The following is a 16,297-nucleotide window of genomic DNA, read 5'->3' as shown; positions in this document are numbered from 1 at the left end:
AAAAAATAAACTGAAAGACAATATCCAAAATCAGGATTAATGTTTCTCATCTATCTGTCCGAATAAATGCAATTAAACCAAAAGCCATCTAAGTAGCTTATAGTCACACTCAGACCAGAAATTTCTAATTGCACTGAAGCCCTGCTTTGACTTCTCCATTGTGATGATCATTTATCACCAAACAACACAACTATATATTCACTAACACAATAGCTAAAACTTTATTATATTTCCATTTATTTTGAATGCATACCCCTGCTCATAATTTCATCATTATTATTAAGATGTGACAAAAACACACGTAGCTTTCTAATAAGAGACACCACCACACCCCCCATATACATCACTCACACAACCACCACCACCACCTTACCCTTTCATCTCCATTTATCACCCCTTTCTAAAATTTTAGTAATTCCTCTCTTTTTCTTTTTCTTTCTCTTTTTCTTCAATCCAAACATGTCCTCCACCATTCTCTTCTTTCTCCCAATAACCATAACACTCCTCATCAGTTTTCCGACCACCACAAGAACCGACGATCCTTGTCCCTATCCATGTTACCCTCCACCCACCGCTCCTGGTGGCGGCACCGGCACTACTACTCCTACAACCCCTACAGTACCGCCGGCACCACCGCAATCCGGTACCGGTTACGGATATCCACCACCTTCTGGCGGGAATAATAACAATAATTACCCTTATAACCCTACACCACCTTATGGTGGCGGAGATGGCGGCGACAGCAGCGGCGGTTATGGTGGCGCTACTCCACCACCACCGGACCCTATTCTACCTTACTTTCCATTCTACTATAGAAAGCCACCTCACAAGCCAGAAGACTCTTCTTCTTCTTCATTGGCTACTACGCAAAAATGGACAGTGATGATCATTGTTGCAATTTCTTCTACTAGTTTTTTTTATTTGCTATAATACTTTTATTATTATTATTATTATTATTATTATTATTATTATTATGTAATCATAAGACTTTTATATTACTACTTCAGATGAGAATTTTTATATATATTAGTGGTTGTTCAAATTTCTAATAGTGTATAATTGATGATTATCATTACTGGAGATTTTGTTGTATATGATGAGGAGGAGAATCTTCTGTTGTGTCAGTGATTTTTGTTGTTATTATTCAGGGGAAGGACAAAAGCAGAGGAAAATTAAAGAAGAAAACAGAGAAATTGAGCATCAGAATTTTCAGAATATTTTAACATGTATAGCTTGTGAGCATAACAATTAAGAGGAAAAAGGACACCACAAATTTGTTTGGATTATTGTAAATTAAAGCTAATATATAAATTAAGTTGTTGGTAATTTAATTTGGATAGTCATTTATGGTTTGAACATTGAATCTGCTTTGAACGATTATTGTGCATTAGACTGAACTCTCTTGTTTTTTTTTCCCCTTTCTTTCTTTCCCCTCACTTTCAGATGAGTTATTGGTTCTTTTTTATTATATATGGTTCTTCTTTATACAAAGAAAAGAAAAAGAAATGTGAAAGTATAAAGTATGTTGTTGTTGCTAAAGTTCAAAGAAATTTAATTTTAATCCAAGTCCAGTTTTTTGGTTTCCTTTGCCACATAAACGAAAAAGATTAATGACAACGGAAAAAAATGGTATTAAAAAAGAAAAAAGGGGAGAAGTTTCAAAACTACAAATGAAGCAGCAAATGGAAAATTCTTGCAAAGGTGTATTATTTGAGCAGACTTATTTACCGACATGTCAACCTACCTTTCTATCTTATTAAGGGGGGCATATAACTAAAGTTGAATACAAAAGAGATTTTTGCAAAGAGAAATCAACTTTACCAGCACTTTCCCGAATGTAATTTCACATTTTGGGAAAAGAAATCCATTTTGGAAGTGTATATCTTTTGGCACATTGACATTAAAAACATGTAAGTTTGAAATTTAAGGATAACTATATGGTCTAACGAAATTTAGACAGAATATTTTAGTGTTTAATAAATCTTTATTATTTGATAAGTATTATATAAGAAATTAAGACTTTTAGAATAATAAAAATTTATTGGAAACCAAAATATTCAATCTAAAATCTTTTGGAAGTCAATCTAGACCCTTACAATAATTTTATTATATTTTCCAAATTTTAACTATTAAAACTATTATGGTGGTGTAGGGTCTAAAAGTGTATTGTATATACACACTAAAAAAACCTTTATATCAAAAAGAAAAAATATAAGTAGATACCATAATTTATAAAGAACAGCGGATACTCTTGAAAGAAAATCAATTATTTTCTAGTTTAGTTATTAGGAGAATGATTAGGAAAATAATTTCTCTTAAAGAATAAACGGAAAAAAATTGTAAACTAATAAAATAAATAATTAATTATAATTGAATTTATAATTTTTATTATGTGTAAGTCATACTACTTTAATTCAAATATAATTAAACTCTCATTTTTTTATTTTACTAATTTTTTTAACTTTAAAGAAACTTAATCCAATAAACAAATAAAGTTACAAAAATGTTTACTCAATTCTATATTTTCCATCTATTCCTATAAAGCATGCATTGTAATCTGAATAGTTTAAGATGCAGGTTCCATAATTAAGCCGGCGGATAAGCTTGATTGTCGCCGCTCCAGTTCCAACAATGGCCCGTCCGACTAAGGCAAAAAAAAGGTTGGTTGCCAACTTGCCAAGGATCTTCGTTTGACGAGTTAATACTCAAAATGGCCCCTGAAATTTGACCTCTAACGCAATTTAGCCCTTAAATTTTCAATTGATTCAAATTGTACCCTGAAATTTTGACTCGTGCCTCAATTTAGCCCTTTCAACGTTTTTCGTCACCGGAAAGCTGACTTGGCAATTTTAAATGACACGTGGCACTGTAATGATTAGATGACATGGCCAAAATTTTCAAAGCATCAATTTAACCCCTCACAATTTGAACATAAAACCTAGCGCAACCCCAATTCTTCCAAATCGTAGTAGTTAATGTGTGTATTAAGTACACATGATAAGTTTATTATTATTAAAAAATTTTAAATATTTTCATTTAATAAATATAAAATAAATACATTAAAAATTTAAATTTTTTTATATTTTTAATAAAAAAATTATTAATTTATAAACTTAACATGTCTTTATAAGACACAAAATAGATAAACTTTTATTTTTATTAGTGACATAAATTTTGTATTTAACATACTAGGAGTTTTTTAGATGGGTAAAATATATTTTGGTTCTTGGTGGTCTAAAATTTCTTTTGAATCATAACCATTGAAAATTTGAACTAATAGTAAGATTCAAACATTTTATTAATAATATAATAATTATATTTATATTCAGTATGCCTGATTTAATTTCATTTATTCCATTCCTGGCTCCTATTGCAAATAACATAATCTCACATAATACACAACAAAAGGTCAAGAATGTTAGTTCTTATATTTTTTTATTACAACGGCTATTTTTTCTATTTTCTTTCTTTCATTTGACTCATTTTTTTTACATGTTTAACTTTTTAATCTCAAACCACCAAGTCTCTATTAACACCTATTAACACTTAGGATAATAAGTCTTGGGAGTCCTAATAAACATGGAAGTAAAATTTTTGGTCAATACTTGTTTGACAAACTTAAAAATTGAAATCTAAAAAAAGAAAGACTCAAAATTTGCAATCTCAAATTGCAATGCTTAGTTACATATATAGGTGATAAAGTGCCGTGAAGGAAGGGTCATATGGAGAACAATTTTCTGTCGAAAAGATTCATAGCGCCTCAACCTTCATGAATGCCAATGGCTACACTTGAAAAGGTTGGTGGAAAAACTCGAAGTTTTTTTTTTTAGAAAAGATGATAAAGAAAAAGGATATTAATGACATTTTGCAAAATTATTTCATATTTTTTCTATAAAGACCATTAAGATCTAATAATCAGTTATAATATATTTTGGTGGTGCAATGGTTAGTGTGATAATAACAATGGTGATTGTTGAATAGTGGATGTTGCAAGAAGATGTAAGAAGAGGAATAAGATGTGAGAGGAAGAAGATGAGGATATTTATGTAATTTATTATTTTATTTTATAATTTTTTATCAAACAGTTAGGTTTTATGTTTAAATTGTGAGTGTGAGGGGTTAAATTGATGCTTTAAAAAATTTGGCCATGTCATCTAACCATTACAGTGCCACGTGTCATTTAAAATTGCCAAGTCAGCTTTCCGGTGACGAAAAACGTCGGAAGGGTCAAATTGAGGTACGGGTTAAAATTTCAGGGTACAATTTGAGTCAATTGAAAATTTAAGGGTTAAATTGCGTCGGAAGTCAAATTTCAGGGGCCATTTTGAGTATTAACTCTCATTTGACATGATTCTGAATTATCAACACAAAGAGCCTTTATTGCTCATTGCTCAACGTTGAGGGTCTCAAGGATCACTAAAATCGAAGTCTCGTGGATTTAAAAAAAAAAAAAGTTCACAGTGGAATTGTGATTTAATTTTATTTTGTAAATAGGATATATGTTTTTTTTTTTAAAAGTAGTAGGTTATATTTCATTAATTATTGACAAATAAAATATAAAGATGTTTAAAAATTAGACAGCATAATAAAAAGTGGAAATTTCTCAAAACAATACATTGACGATATTCATTCTATGGTGTAAGGTCGAAAAACTAAGAAGAATCTAAAAGAAGAAAGAATAATAAGTCGAATTGAATGAAACTTAGAGTTTGCCTCATGAAGATGACAATCTAAAATGGGAGTTTTTTGGATTTCAGGGAGCAATTTGACAGAGCTTGTAAGAATGGCAGGCGGCACTGAAATAAAACCTTCAAAGACTAACTAGTTGTAAGCTTTCCAACAGTTCCAGCAAATGATGGCAAGCAATTGAGAATTTCGGTTAGCATTCTTTAATAGGTGAAGTAGCTCCGTTAATGCAGTCCACCATGTCCAAAAACCGTTAGGATTCTGAGGGAAAAGACAGTCATGAAAGTAACTCTGAGACCATACTTCTTTAATTCTAGAGTAGTCGATTAAACAATGAGTGATTGTTTCTATTGCTTCATGACCATACTTCTGTATCATAATGCTTGGATTTGTTCAAATCCCATTACAATTCGTCCCTACTTTGATGAATTTTAACTGACAAAATTCTATCTGCAACATCTTGGATAAATAATTCCTGGATGAGATTCTGATTTGATTCCTATTTTCATTAATTAAGTCTTTAACTTTCGAAAATAACCTGCCTATTTGGCATTTTAGAAATCATTAAAGGATACGGAGGAGGTAGCCAAGGATCCTCAAAGGTTTGAATATGTTCTCCAGTACCCACAGCCCAATTAAGACATTTTTTAACAATCTTTCGGCCTTCTAGTATGCTCCTCCATCCCAAGAAGGTAAGACTCCAATTTCTGCAGTTATAGCATTACCATTGCTAAAGTATTTACCTCTTAGGATTTTGGATAATAGAGAAGTAAGCCGTGTTACAAGTCGCCAAAACTGTTTGTCAAATAACGCCACTTTCTGAATTCTAATATCCTTAAATCCAAGCCATCCTTCTCTTCTTAGACGAGTCATAGTGTCCTAACTAATCCAAACAATCTGCCTTTCAAAACTTTTTTGCCCCCACTAGAACTGAGAAAGTAGAGAGTGAATTTCTGAAATTAAACCATTAGGAAAGTTGAAGCAAGACAATGTATAAATAGGAATAGTTTCACTCACTGTCTTAAGCAATATATGTCTACCACCCGAAGATAGAAGATTGCTCTTCCATCTTTGGATTCTTTTCTGAACCTTCTCTTTGATCATACTGAAAGAAGCCTTTTTCAATTTAGAGTCTATAGAAGGCAAACCAAGATATCTGTCATGGGCCCCAATGTGATCAATATTCATAGAGTTAGCCAGTTATGCATGACTAGTAGTGGGAGTATTTTGGCTAAATAATATTCAAAATGTTTGAACATGCCTGATAAATCCCTATTTTATGATGAATTTTGGGTTAAAAAGAGTGAAATTTATCAACTTATCTTGCATTTATTCATAAAAATACAAAGTTTTGTGAATTTTTTTTCTAATTGTGCTTAACTATGAAAAATATATTTTTTTACGCTTGAAAATTGTCAAATTTAATTCACTTTTATTCCATTCAATACATTGATGTGTTTGTTCGAGTGATTTAAGGTTTAGAAGGCAATGATGGCTTGAAAAAATGAAGAAAAAGTATGTAAAGGTGGAGAATTCATGAAGAAATGAAGATTGGATATTTTCATGGTCGTGCATACGCATGCCCTATGCGTACGCATCTCCTTGATTTTTTGAGCATGCGCATCAGCGCATGGGTTGTGCACATGCACGAGTGGCGGCACATGGATCGTGATTTCAGGCCCAATTTTGGCCCAATCTAACTCATTTCTGATGCATATGGAGACAAGACTCAAGGAAATCAACCAAGGAGGATAGTAGTAGTTTAGAATGATATTTTAGGTCAATTCTAGAGGGAGAAGCTCCAACTTTTCTCTATAATTTAGGGTTTTTAGTTTAGTTTCTTCTCAGATTTAGGTTTTAATTCTTGTTCTAGTGTAGTTTCCTTTATATTTTCTTATTCAATTATCTTAACTCACTTAGTTTTACTTGTTAGTTTCTTTATTTTTGTCAATTTTAGTTTATGGACACTTGTTGAATTCTTGTTTACTTTTAATACAATTTGATGTTTTTATATTTATTGATGTTCTTTTGATTTTTCTATTATTATTTTCTTGCTTTGGTTAGTTATAGATTTTTATTAATTCTTGCAATTTACCAAGTTTGCATTTTATGCCTGCTAAGTGTTTGCTAAAATGCCTTCTTTACTTTTAGAGTAAAATTTTGTATTCTTGGCTTGAAATTGAGAATTTAGGTTACCTTGAGTCATTGATGTCCAATATTGATTGGTAATTCAGGGTTGATAGTTAGTTTTGTTTCCATTGACACTAGTCTTTCACTATGTCTAATTAGTGAGTTAGCTAGGACTTGTGAATTAAGATCAATTATGCATATTTGACTTTACCCCAATGCTTAGGGATGACGAAGTGGGATTCTCTTCTTAATTACCATGTTTGTGGTCAATGACTTTGATAGGGAACCTTAACTCTCAATCCTTGCCATGATGTCATTTAGTACTTGAATTTCTTTGCTTGCTCTTTACTTTCTTGCAATTTAATTTCTCGTCTTTTGCTTTTAAAACCCCTTTTTCTCATAACCAATGATACAAACACCTCAATGCAATTGCTTTGAGAGATGGCTGATGCGTGGCAGAAGTTAACCAATTAAGAGACTCCAATTAAGAGAACAGCGTTGCACGTATAGCTCTTAACCAGCTAAAATCCACCTCACCAATTTAAAAGGGGTTGTCACAATTTTTAGAAATAAAAATACTGGGAGTATGAGTCCCAGGTCGTCTCCCAACGAGTTGCAGGAAAGAATGCTATTTTATTAACTAGGGATTTTCAGAAAAATTGGGTTTTGATACTGAGTAATTAAAATGATTAAAGATTAAAGTAATAAAAATAAACTAAGAATAATTATTGATACTTTAAATGAAAGGCCTTGACTGGGGGAATAATTAAGTAAAATTTCTATTCTTGTTGGGATCTTCTCAAGTGTAGTGTAGAGAGGTTGTTGTTCTCACTCGATTAACCCTTGCTAAGTAAGAGAAAGTATGGTGATCAAACTAACTCTCACCCACAATTCCTAGTCCTCTCCCTTGGAGAGACTTAGCGTTAGTAGGTATAAAATTAGCTAACAGCACCCAATTTAACTAAGCACTTGAGCATTCTAACTCAAGTGTCTTCTCTTAATTAACCACCATGTCAAGTGGAATTTCTACTCCATTGACAAGAATAAAACGCTTGCAGAACTAGTAGAAGAAAACATGATAAATAAAATAAGGATTGAAAATTGATTAAGGGAAAAGGTAGTAAACTGTATTGATAAATCCAAACGTAACATAAGTATCTGAACATGAATAATAAATAACCAAAAGAGTAGGAGAATAGGGAAACAAACTAGAATAGTACTTCCACGGAGGTAATGGCTCTTTAATATCCAAAGCAAAAGCAATAAACTAAAATCCTATCAACATAGAGAAAACCTAAAAGAGTAGTAAGATTCAGATATAAAACTATCCTAATATCAATGTAAATGAATGTGTGTCGATGTGATTTGAGTTTCTGCATGTTCCCTTACTTTATTCTGTGTTTCTGGGCCGAAAATTAGGTTAAAACGCGGCCCGCAATTGTCTCCAGTGTATTCTGTAATTTCTGCAGATCGCGCAGGTCATGCGTACGCGTCGTCCACGCGTTCGCGTTATTCAGTGATTTTCCTTGTCACGCGTTCGCGTCGTTCGTGCAGACTCCGATCTACGCAATTGCGTCAGGCACGCATTCGCGTCGCTTGCGAATTCTCCATTCCGCGCGCTCACGTGGGCCATGCGCTCGCGTCGGTGTTCGCTGGTCATCTCCTTGCCAGCTTCCTCTCAATTCTCTAAGTCATTCCTGCCCTATGAGGCTTGAAACACTTAACACACGGATCATGGCATCGAATGGTACAAAGGAGAATAAAAATACATAATTAAAAGATCTCTAGGAAGCAAGTTTTCAACCATGGACAATTTTTGGGAAGGAATTGTAAATACATGCAAATCATATGAATAAGTGGGTGAAGACTTGATAAAACCACTCAATTAAACACAATATAAATCATAAAATAATGGTTTATCAATGGCCCGAGATTTAAAACTCTCAGTTATTTTAACTGAATTTGTGACAAACAAACTAAACTCTGATTGGGATCATTTGTTGGTTTAGAACTATACTTGCAACAAGATTCCTTTTGAGAGAATTTGATACTTGGTCAGGAGGGCATTTTTGTCATTTTAGAGTTAAGAGACAGCATGGTAATCTCGTCACGGTCAAAGATCTGAATACTAGAAGAACTATACCATGCCTGTCTTGGACATCAAGAAGACCAAGAGTCCATCTCAAAAACAGTGGTGTTGAAATGCGACAACCCATAAGGCCCATTGGGCTAAGTCAAGACAACAAGAAGCCCAAAAATGCTTTTCAAATTAAGTGGGAAGCTAAAATTGTTATTTTAATTTGTTTTGCTGATAAAGTTTGTTGGAAGATTTGATTTACTTCTGATTTGTTTAGTAGTATTTTTAGGGATTTTAAATTTAAATCAAATCTGATCTAATCTAATAAGATCAAATTTGATTTACATTAGTCATCATATCTTTAGGATTTTAAAATTTAAATAAACTATGATCTAATCCAATAAGATCAAATCTGATTTAAATTAGTTATCTTATCCTTAGGAGATTTAGATTAAGTTATCTTATCTTATCTTTTAGCTAGTTTGTTAGGGACCTATTTAAACAACTTTGGTGATACAATTTACATAACTTTTGATGAATAAAATTTCCTTAGTGCTTTATGCACGTTTTTTTAGTGTGATTAAGTGAGTCGAGTGATTTGCTTCGCTTGTTGCATGAAGAAGATTGAAGGATCCAACTCTATGGTGATTCTGCGTGGTGGTTTCTTCAACTTCATTCCTCTGATCTAGGTTGTCAAGAACAGGTTCTTTCAAGGTCTAGTAGGGAATCCCTTCTAGTGACCTAAGTTGCTAAGAACAGGTTTCTTAGAGATCTAGTAAGCAAACATTTATACATCCTTTTATGTTTCGAGTGTGTCTTTTTTGTTGCGTCTTTTCTCCATCTTTTTCTTATCCCTTTATCCTTCGTTCTAATTTTCTTATCATCTGGTATCAGTTATAGGTCGTAGGTAATTTTTTATTTATCTACACGTTCCATGGGTCTTGTTTAGTCTCTTTTTTTTCTCTTTAATTTCTGCAAATTCACTTTAGAGTCCACAAAAAAAGAGTAAAAAAATGATCGAGTATTACGATAGTGATGATGAAGGAATCTCATATGCAAAAATGGGAGGAATGATCCTGAAGCTTATTTCAGTGGGAAAGGAAGGTAGAGTCAATTTTTGCAAATTGTATCATTTTAGATGAAAAGAAGGATCCACTGGTACAAGCTAATTTTTCTGATGATGCCCGTATATAGTGGACTAAATTAGGAAGATCTAGAAGACGGTACGGAAAAAGCCCAATTTGCAGTTGGGAGAGGATGAAGAAAATCATGAGGAACCAGTTTGTGCCATCATCATACCACAATGAATTTTTTGGAAAATTTTATAAGCTACAACAAGGTTCACAATCAGTGATGGAGTACCACAACGAGTTTTGTATCTTATGGAACGATTTTTGTTTGGATTACGCGAAGAACTTGCAGATAAAGTACAACGCTACTGTTATGCATGCACTACAAGAAAATAAACTTTCTTCCACGCTTTTAAAGCATGCCGAAAAGTGCTTAAAAGCATACCGATAGCTTTTCGCCACGTTTTTTGAGTTATCGGTATGCTTTTAAAAGGGACACATCTGCAACCGTACCGGTTGCTCTATCACCACGCTTTTGTAGATCTATCGGCACGCTTTCTTTTTTGCCACGCTTATATGTCTTGCCACGCTTAAAAGCGTAGCCATAGTTGTTAACCTATAGCTAGGGTTGAAAAGCATACCGAAAAGTTCACATATTGCCACGCTTCTAAAGCGACCAAATTGTTTGTTTTGTTTACGCTTTTAAAGCGTGCCGATAGGGTAAAATATGATTACACATTTTCAACGTGCTAATAGGGTAATGTATGGCAATGCTTGGTAAGCGTGGCTATTTATGACTATAGAAAGATACGGGTATGCTTATGAAGCGTGCCAATTAATGAGAATATGGGTACACTTTTAAAGCGTGCCAATTTGCAGGTTATGGCCATATTTATTAAGCGTGCCTGTTTGAGGCCAATAGTAAGATATAGCCACGCTTTTTAAGCGTGGCCATAAATTAGGTCAAACATTTTTTTCATTTATTTTGTGCAAAATTCATATATAATTTTAAAATCATAGACTAATTTTACATTGTATATATTAACCAATCCAACATATATATAAACTTCCCCATAAAAAAAATCTTATATATAAACTTGTCACCACAAAAGTAGACTTTCATCACAAAGTACCAAAAATCAAAGTCATAAGAACAAAATAAGAATTATAATTCCAAGTGTCACATCTATTTCCTTATATTTAGTTACAAAATGTAAAAAATTCATGATACATTGAAGTGCAAAACAAAGGTGAAAACTCCAACCTAGTAGGCCTCCAATAACCCCAATAATAGCCATTGGCAATATCTCTACAAAGGAATAATCCTCTTGACCACTAAAAATAAAACCAGTCAAGGGAAGAGGACAAAAATAAAACCTTAATGCTCAACTGGCAGTGACAAAGGTGAAAGCACAGATCTTTACTCTGATATATATCCCATATTATGAATCTGCCAGACCCAAAATATCCGCAATTTCCATTCTTACACCATCCCATTGCAGTTCGCACTACAACAGCAACAATAGCAGAAGTAAAGAAGACACGCCACATAAGTTGATTCCTCCACCTTCAAGAGCATAGGAAACAAATCAAAACAAAAATCTATATGATAAATGATTTACCACGTTTCCCCTTCTAATAAAAAAGAGCCATGTCACTAAGAATTCCTTACCAAGATGTTACCTCTTCCAATGCAAACAATACACCACCAACAGGAGCTCTAAATGCAGCAGCAACTCCTGCTGCACACCCACAGGTTACCAAATCTCGACGATCTCGATCACTTCTCAATACCTGAAACCATCTTGAATTTTATATGATACTTAGTGGAACCACCCTACTCAAGACATGACACCAGCAGATTTTATTAGTTTCTTCTATAAAATACATATTCAGTGAAAATCACACAAAACTAGTCTTAAAAAAGTAATGCACAGCAGCACAGAGGATAATTCAGGTAATATAATGTGCAAGTGTTAATAAATTATAAAGCAAGGTTCATTTAAATGGTCAGTTAAAATACAATGGACACTTTATGTGATGTTGCCGCCGCATTTTAGTCTCTTTATTTAAGGAAACAAAGCATTGAAACGACATACTGAAAGATCTAACACATACTATGCGCATATTGTACCTTTAACATACAATTTAGATACTACCAAATACTGAGTAGTACATACTTGTCCAAGCAAAGAAGCAATACAAGCACCAGTGTGGACAAGAGGACCCTCTTTACCTAAAGCAAGGCCTCCTCCCACTGATCCAATGCTGCCAAATATCTGAACATAAGAAGAATTCTTGCATTTAATAAACAGCTATGCATTTCTAAAACTTAAAAAAGCAAAATAATCAATGCAGCCTTCTGACCTTTCCAATCAAAGTTCTCAAAAGAAGAAACCCATGAATATCAACCCCTGAACATTATTCAGCATCCACACTATCATCATACGAAGGATTTTTGCACAAGCTGGACAAAATTTCAACCCAATAACCCCAGAAACAGTTGAAAAGTCTAAGTCACCATTTAAGTAACCCTTGATTTCAGGAATACCAGATCCAGCAGCAGCACTATCTAAAATTATTTTACTTATTTTAAACTTTATACCTTAAATTATAAACCTGTAACCTTGCACTCTAATTTATAAATCTTAAACCCTAAAGTTGGTTCCCTATACTTTTTCATCAAATAGTCACAATTCAAATAAGCATATATTTCAGCTACACCAATGAAATGGAATGTATGCAGTGAATCAATTATTTGAATTACCTTTGACCAACACCCGATGGCGGCCGGATTGCCAACCTTAGCCTACAGCAATCTGGTATTGGTGGCTTGTTACAACAACTGATATTAGTTACTAATATATACTAGGTACTCAAAGTTTGGTGTTTTCACTCTTGATATAGGGTTCAAAATGACAACATTAGCAACTGTATCAAAGAGACTAAGAATTTAAAGCTCAGGCTTTTGTTAAGATTATACCTTAATCTTCAAACTGCTGGATGGTCTGTAATTTTGATATCTAGAGAGTCTGAAACACAAGGAAATAACACCATTAATCATCTTGTATCAGCAGGGTTTAGAGGTTGGTCTGCCTTGTTAATGACATATGCTTGTTTCAACTTGGGGCTTAAGCTGCCTCAGTACCCCTGGCATAATGAACGCAAATCAGCATGATATCAATATACCATTATTCTTGAATTAGTTTCATTGAGGAATTATCATGTGTCTGAAATTGGAGTTATCAAAATTTTGACACTTAACGTAGTGAATTTTTCCCAAACAGTTTTCATTGGCTGTAGCACATAAAGTTTTCTTCAATGTTCTTAGATTTGCTACATTTTCTACTGCTGAGATTAAAAAAGCATGTGGAAATGATTTCAGGTCCTTGTTGCTAATGTTATTGCTTTGGTATGGAATGTTATTCTCTTATTTAAGGTGCACAAACTTATTCAAAAATAGGTAAGCTTCATGTTCAGTGAATGCAGAGGACCTAAATTTAACAAGCCTCATTATTTAAGGAATTCTAATGTATATGAGATGAGGCACCAATCAAAAGATTTTGACCTGCGAAATTCTTGTTCGACATAATTACACATCGTGACAGTTCCAAATTGTATCTGGGCTTTTTTTTGTATGCAGATTGTGGCAATATAATTCTTTTTTGTCATAAATTACATACACACAAATAAAATTTTACCCAAATGCAGCCATATTCATAATAAAATTTTAAACTAAGATACCTCAATAATTTGTTCACCGCTCTCGAGACAGTTTCTACCAATTACACAAATGGTCCACCAGAACCTCCACCAGTGATCTTTGCTCCACATAATGTTGTGTCTTCTGCTTTAGAGGCAGTACTATGCTGTACCTCCTACACCAAGTGTACAAGCTTGTCTGTTGCGTCAGAGCAAAGTCCGCAAGCACTATAGCTATAGTGACACTGTAAATCATAATTAGTTAAAAGCCAAACTATTTTCCTTCTTTTTATTTTAGTTTTATTCAATTCAAATAACAAATGCATTTCAGCTAACTATATTTCCAACAATACAAAATAACTTAAATAACTTGGAACACAGAACACAACTCTCATCTCCACAAGCAACAATCATATCATCATCATATACCGAAAATAAAAAATGTGCAGAAAAGAACCCTAAGCTAGTGCTGCATTTAAATAAGTTTTCAGAAAGAACTTCAAAGACAATACTCAACTAATGTTGCAATAATAATAATAATAATAATAATAATAATATTAAATAACAAAAGATTTTCAGATTCAAATTTCTTTTTTTCTTTTTCAGATGTATATGTAAGTAGTCACAAATACCTGATTGTTATCATTGAGTGTTGCTCTGTGCAAAATGGTGTTCCCAGCTGAATCCTTCCAGTTCAAGATGGAGTGTTCTAAAGAATCAGACTTCAGATGGAGTTTTCAGATGGAGTGTTGCCAGCTAAATCCTTCCGCTTAAGCCAGCCAAGCACTACTCGAAAGGCTTTCAAGTCTCATTTCTCACATTAACATCTTCAATAGAATCTAGACAGGCTACAAGCAAAAAATATAGAGGAACAGAGCTATCAGGTACACCAAATTGACATAATAAATGCAAAGGAGTGACGCCTTCTCTTTCTGTTAATATGTCTTGGATGATCCGTGTATCTGAGTTAAATATAATACATAAAATTAAGTTTTAACATTGAAAAAATGAAACATTAAAAGCACATCAACGAAGAAAAGCAATGGCAAGTCTTTTAGAGTACGCTTTCCAATTCCTGCTCTTAAGTAGCAATCAAAATAATAGTATGAAAATATTCTGAAACCATTAACATACTGAATTCGCCACCAAGAATCATTTACCAATAGCATCAAGTTTAAACATACAAAGTATGATCAAGATTGTAGAAAATTAAAATTAAGGAAATACTTCCGCCAGAAAAGAGTAACTTCATATAGGTTAATAAGATCTTTTCGGTTTCAAAAGAATAATCATGAATAATTCTATTTTATTTTATATATCTGGGTTCTCTAGTTCCTAGAAGGTCATACCAACTTAACTACTATATATTAACTTCCTCATTGATTCTCATCATTACTATTATTACCATTGCCATTTTGCTCTCAACTAAAGGATATAAAGGAATCTTTTTAAAAAATAAAATAAAAAAAAAATTGCAGAGGAGACTTGAAGAATCCCGTAGTACTTTTAGGTCACACTCCAAAGCAACAGTATAATATTTCAGAATTATAAACTTCCCAAGAATCTTACTCCTATTCCTATATTTTCAATTTCAAAACCAGATAAATAAGTGAAGCGAAAAAAGGAAAGGACCTGAAATTCTCAGTAGTCCAAAATAGAGGAACAGAGAAACAGAAAAATGGAGAATCAGAGGGAAGAAAGACTTACCAGTGCTTACGGTGCCGATTGAGGGAGAGACAGCAACGATTGAGGGTTCCGAATCAAACGAGGGTTTGCGAGAGAGAGAGACCGCTGCACTGAGGGAGTAGGAGGCCATGCCAATGTGTTGATGGTGCGACAGACAGAGGGCCAACGATTGAGGGTTCCGAATCCAACGACGGTTTACGAGAGAGAGACCGCTGAGGGAGTAGGAGGCCATGCCGATGTGTTGATTGTGCGATAGACAGAGGGCCAACGAGGGTTGCATTGATGGGCGAGGGTTGGGTGCGAGGGTTGAGAAATAGCTATAGGGTTCGACAGAGGGAGGGTCGGGTGCGAGAGTTAGAGGAAGGGCATGGGTGCGACGATCATTGCCTAATTACACAGATGACGATGAAGACGATGAAGGCTGGGTGCAATGAAGATGAACGTTGAAGATGACGATGAACGATGAAGGCAGGATTCGAAAGTGAAGATGAAGATGATGGCGCGACTTCACTTTTAGGGTTAAAAGTAAATTTGGTAACATTGTAAAACTAATGAGATGTTATCACTTTTAGGATTAAAATTGAAAACTTAGAAAAAAAAAAAAGTAAAGTGTGAAAAAAATTGGTGGGAAATTAAATTTTGGGGGGAGGGAATTTTATGGGCACGTTTTTATAGGGTGTCAAAATAAACAAAAGATATGGGTACGCTTTAAAAAGGTGACCATTGAAAGATAAACTAGTCACGCTTTTCAAGCGTGCTGTTATTCTTCTATGGCCACGCTTTTTAAGTATGAAAAAAATGTGGCCAAATTTAAAATAAGTGGCTATCCTCGTAAAAGCGTGCCAATTTCTTTCTATGGGCACACTTTTTAAGAGTGGCAATAAAAAAGTGATGAATCCATATTTTACGATAATTTTTTGTTCGAATTGAGTGGATTTCATCACAT

The 16,297-nt window shown here is 33.7% G+C and overlaps 2 protein-coding genes across 20 annotated transcripts; one reads left to right on the top strand and one right to left on the bottom strand.

Moving 5' to 3' along the window:
* The first annotated feature begins 254 nt into the window (after positions 1-254).
* On the top strand, positions 255-1,317 carry LOC130976311 (leucine-rich repeat extensin-like protein 5). Its single transcript, XM_057901143.1, has one exon. The coding sequence runs from the start codon at positions 460-462 to the stop codon at positions 928-930; it is 471 nt and encodes a 156-aa protein (XP_057757126.1). The 5' UTR covers positions 255-459; the 3' UTR covers positions 931-1,317.
* A 9,790-nt stretch (positions 1,318-11,107) lies between these two features.
* On the bottom strand, positions 11,108-15,852 carry LOC130973766 (chloride channel protein CLC-d-like). 19 transcript variants are annotated; one of them, XR_009084279.1, is made up of 8 exons: positions 15,373-15,852; positions 14,298-14,513; positions 13,708-13,910; positions 12,947-13,113; positions 12,731-12,795; positions 12,331-12,377; positions 11,636-12,242; positions 11,108-11,530 (listed from the first exon to the last, which is right to left on the bottom strand). XR_009084279.1 is itself a non-coding variant. In XM_057898421.1 (7 exons), the coding sequence occupies exons 4-7, from the start codon at positions 13,025-13,027 to the stop codon at positions 11,299-11,301; spliced, it is 534 nt and encodes a 177-aa protein (XP_057754404.1). In that variant the 5' UTR covers positions 13,028-13,113; positions 13,708-13,910; positions 14,298-14,542; positions 15,373-15,845; the 3' UTR covers positions 11,108-11,298. The 19 variants fall into 19 exon arrangements, 3 of the variants coding, with proteins under 3 accessions (XP_057754404.1, XP_057754401.1, XP_057754403.1); XR_009084283.1 differs by lacking the exon at positions 12,331-12,377 and having other exon boundaries at positions 11,636-11,757; positions 12,144-12,242; positions 12,731-12,782; XR_009084273.1 differs by having other exon boundaries at positions 11,636-11,757; positions 12,098-12,242; positions 12,331-13,113.
* Positions 15,853-16,297: the final 445 nt, after the last annotated feature.

This window comes from Arachis stenosperma, chromosome 4 (assembly GCF_014773155.1).
Source record: "Arachis stenosperma cultivar V10309 chromosome 4, arast.V10309.gnm1.PFL2, whole genome shotgun sequence".
NCBI classification, from domain to species: domain Eukaryota; kingdom Viridiplantae; phylum Streptophyta; class Magnoliopsida; order Fabales; family Fabaceae; genus Arachis; species Arachis stenosperma.
Note: the sequence above shows the minus strand (reverse complement) of the source record. Positions and strands in the feature narration are given on the sequence as shown.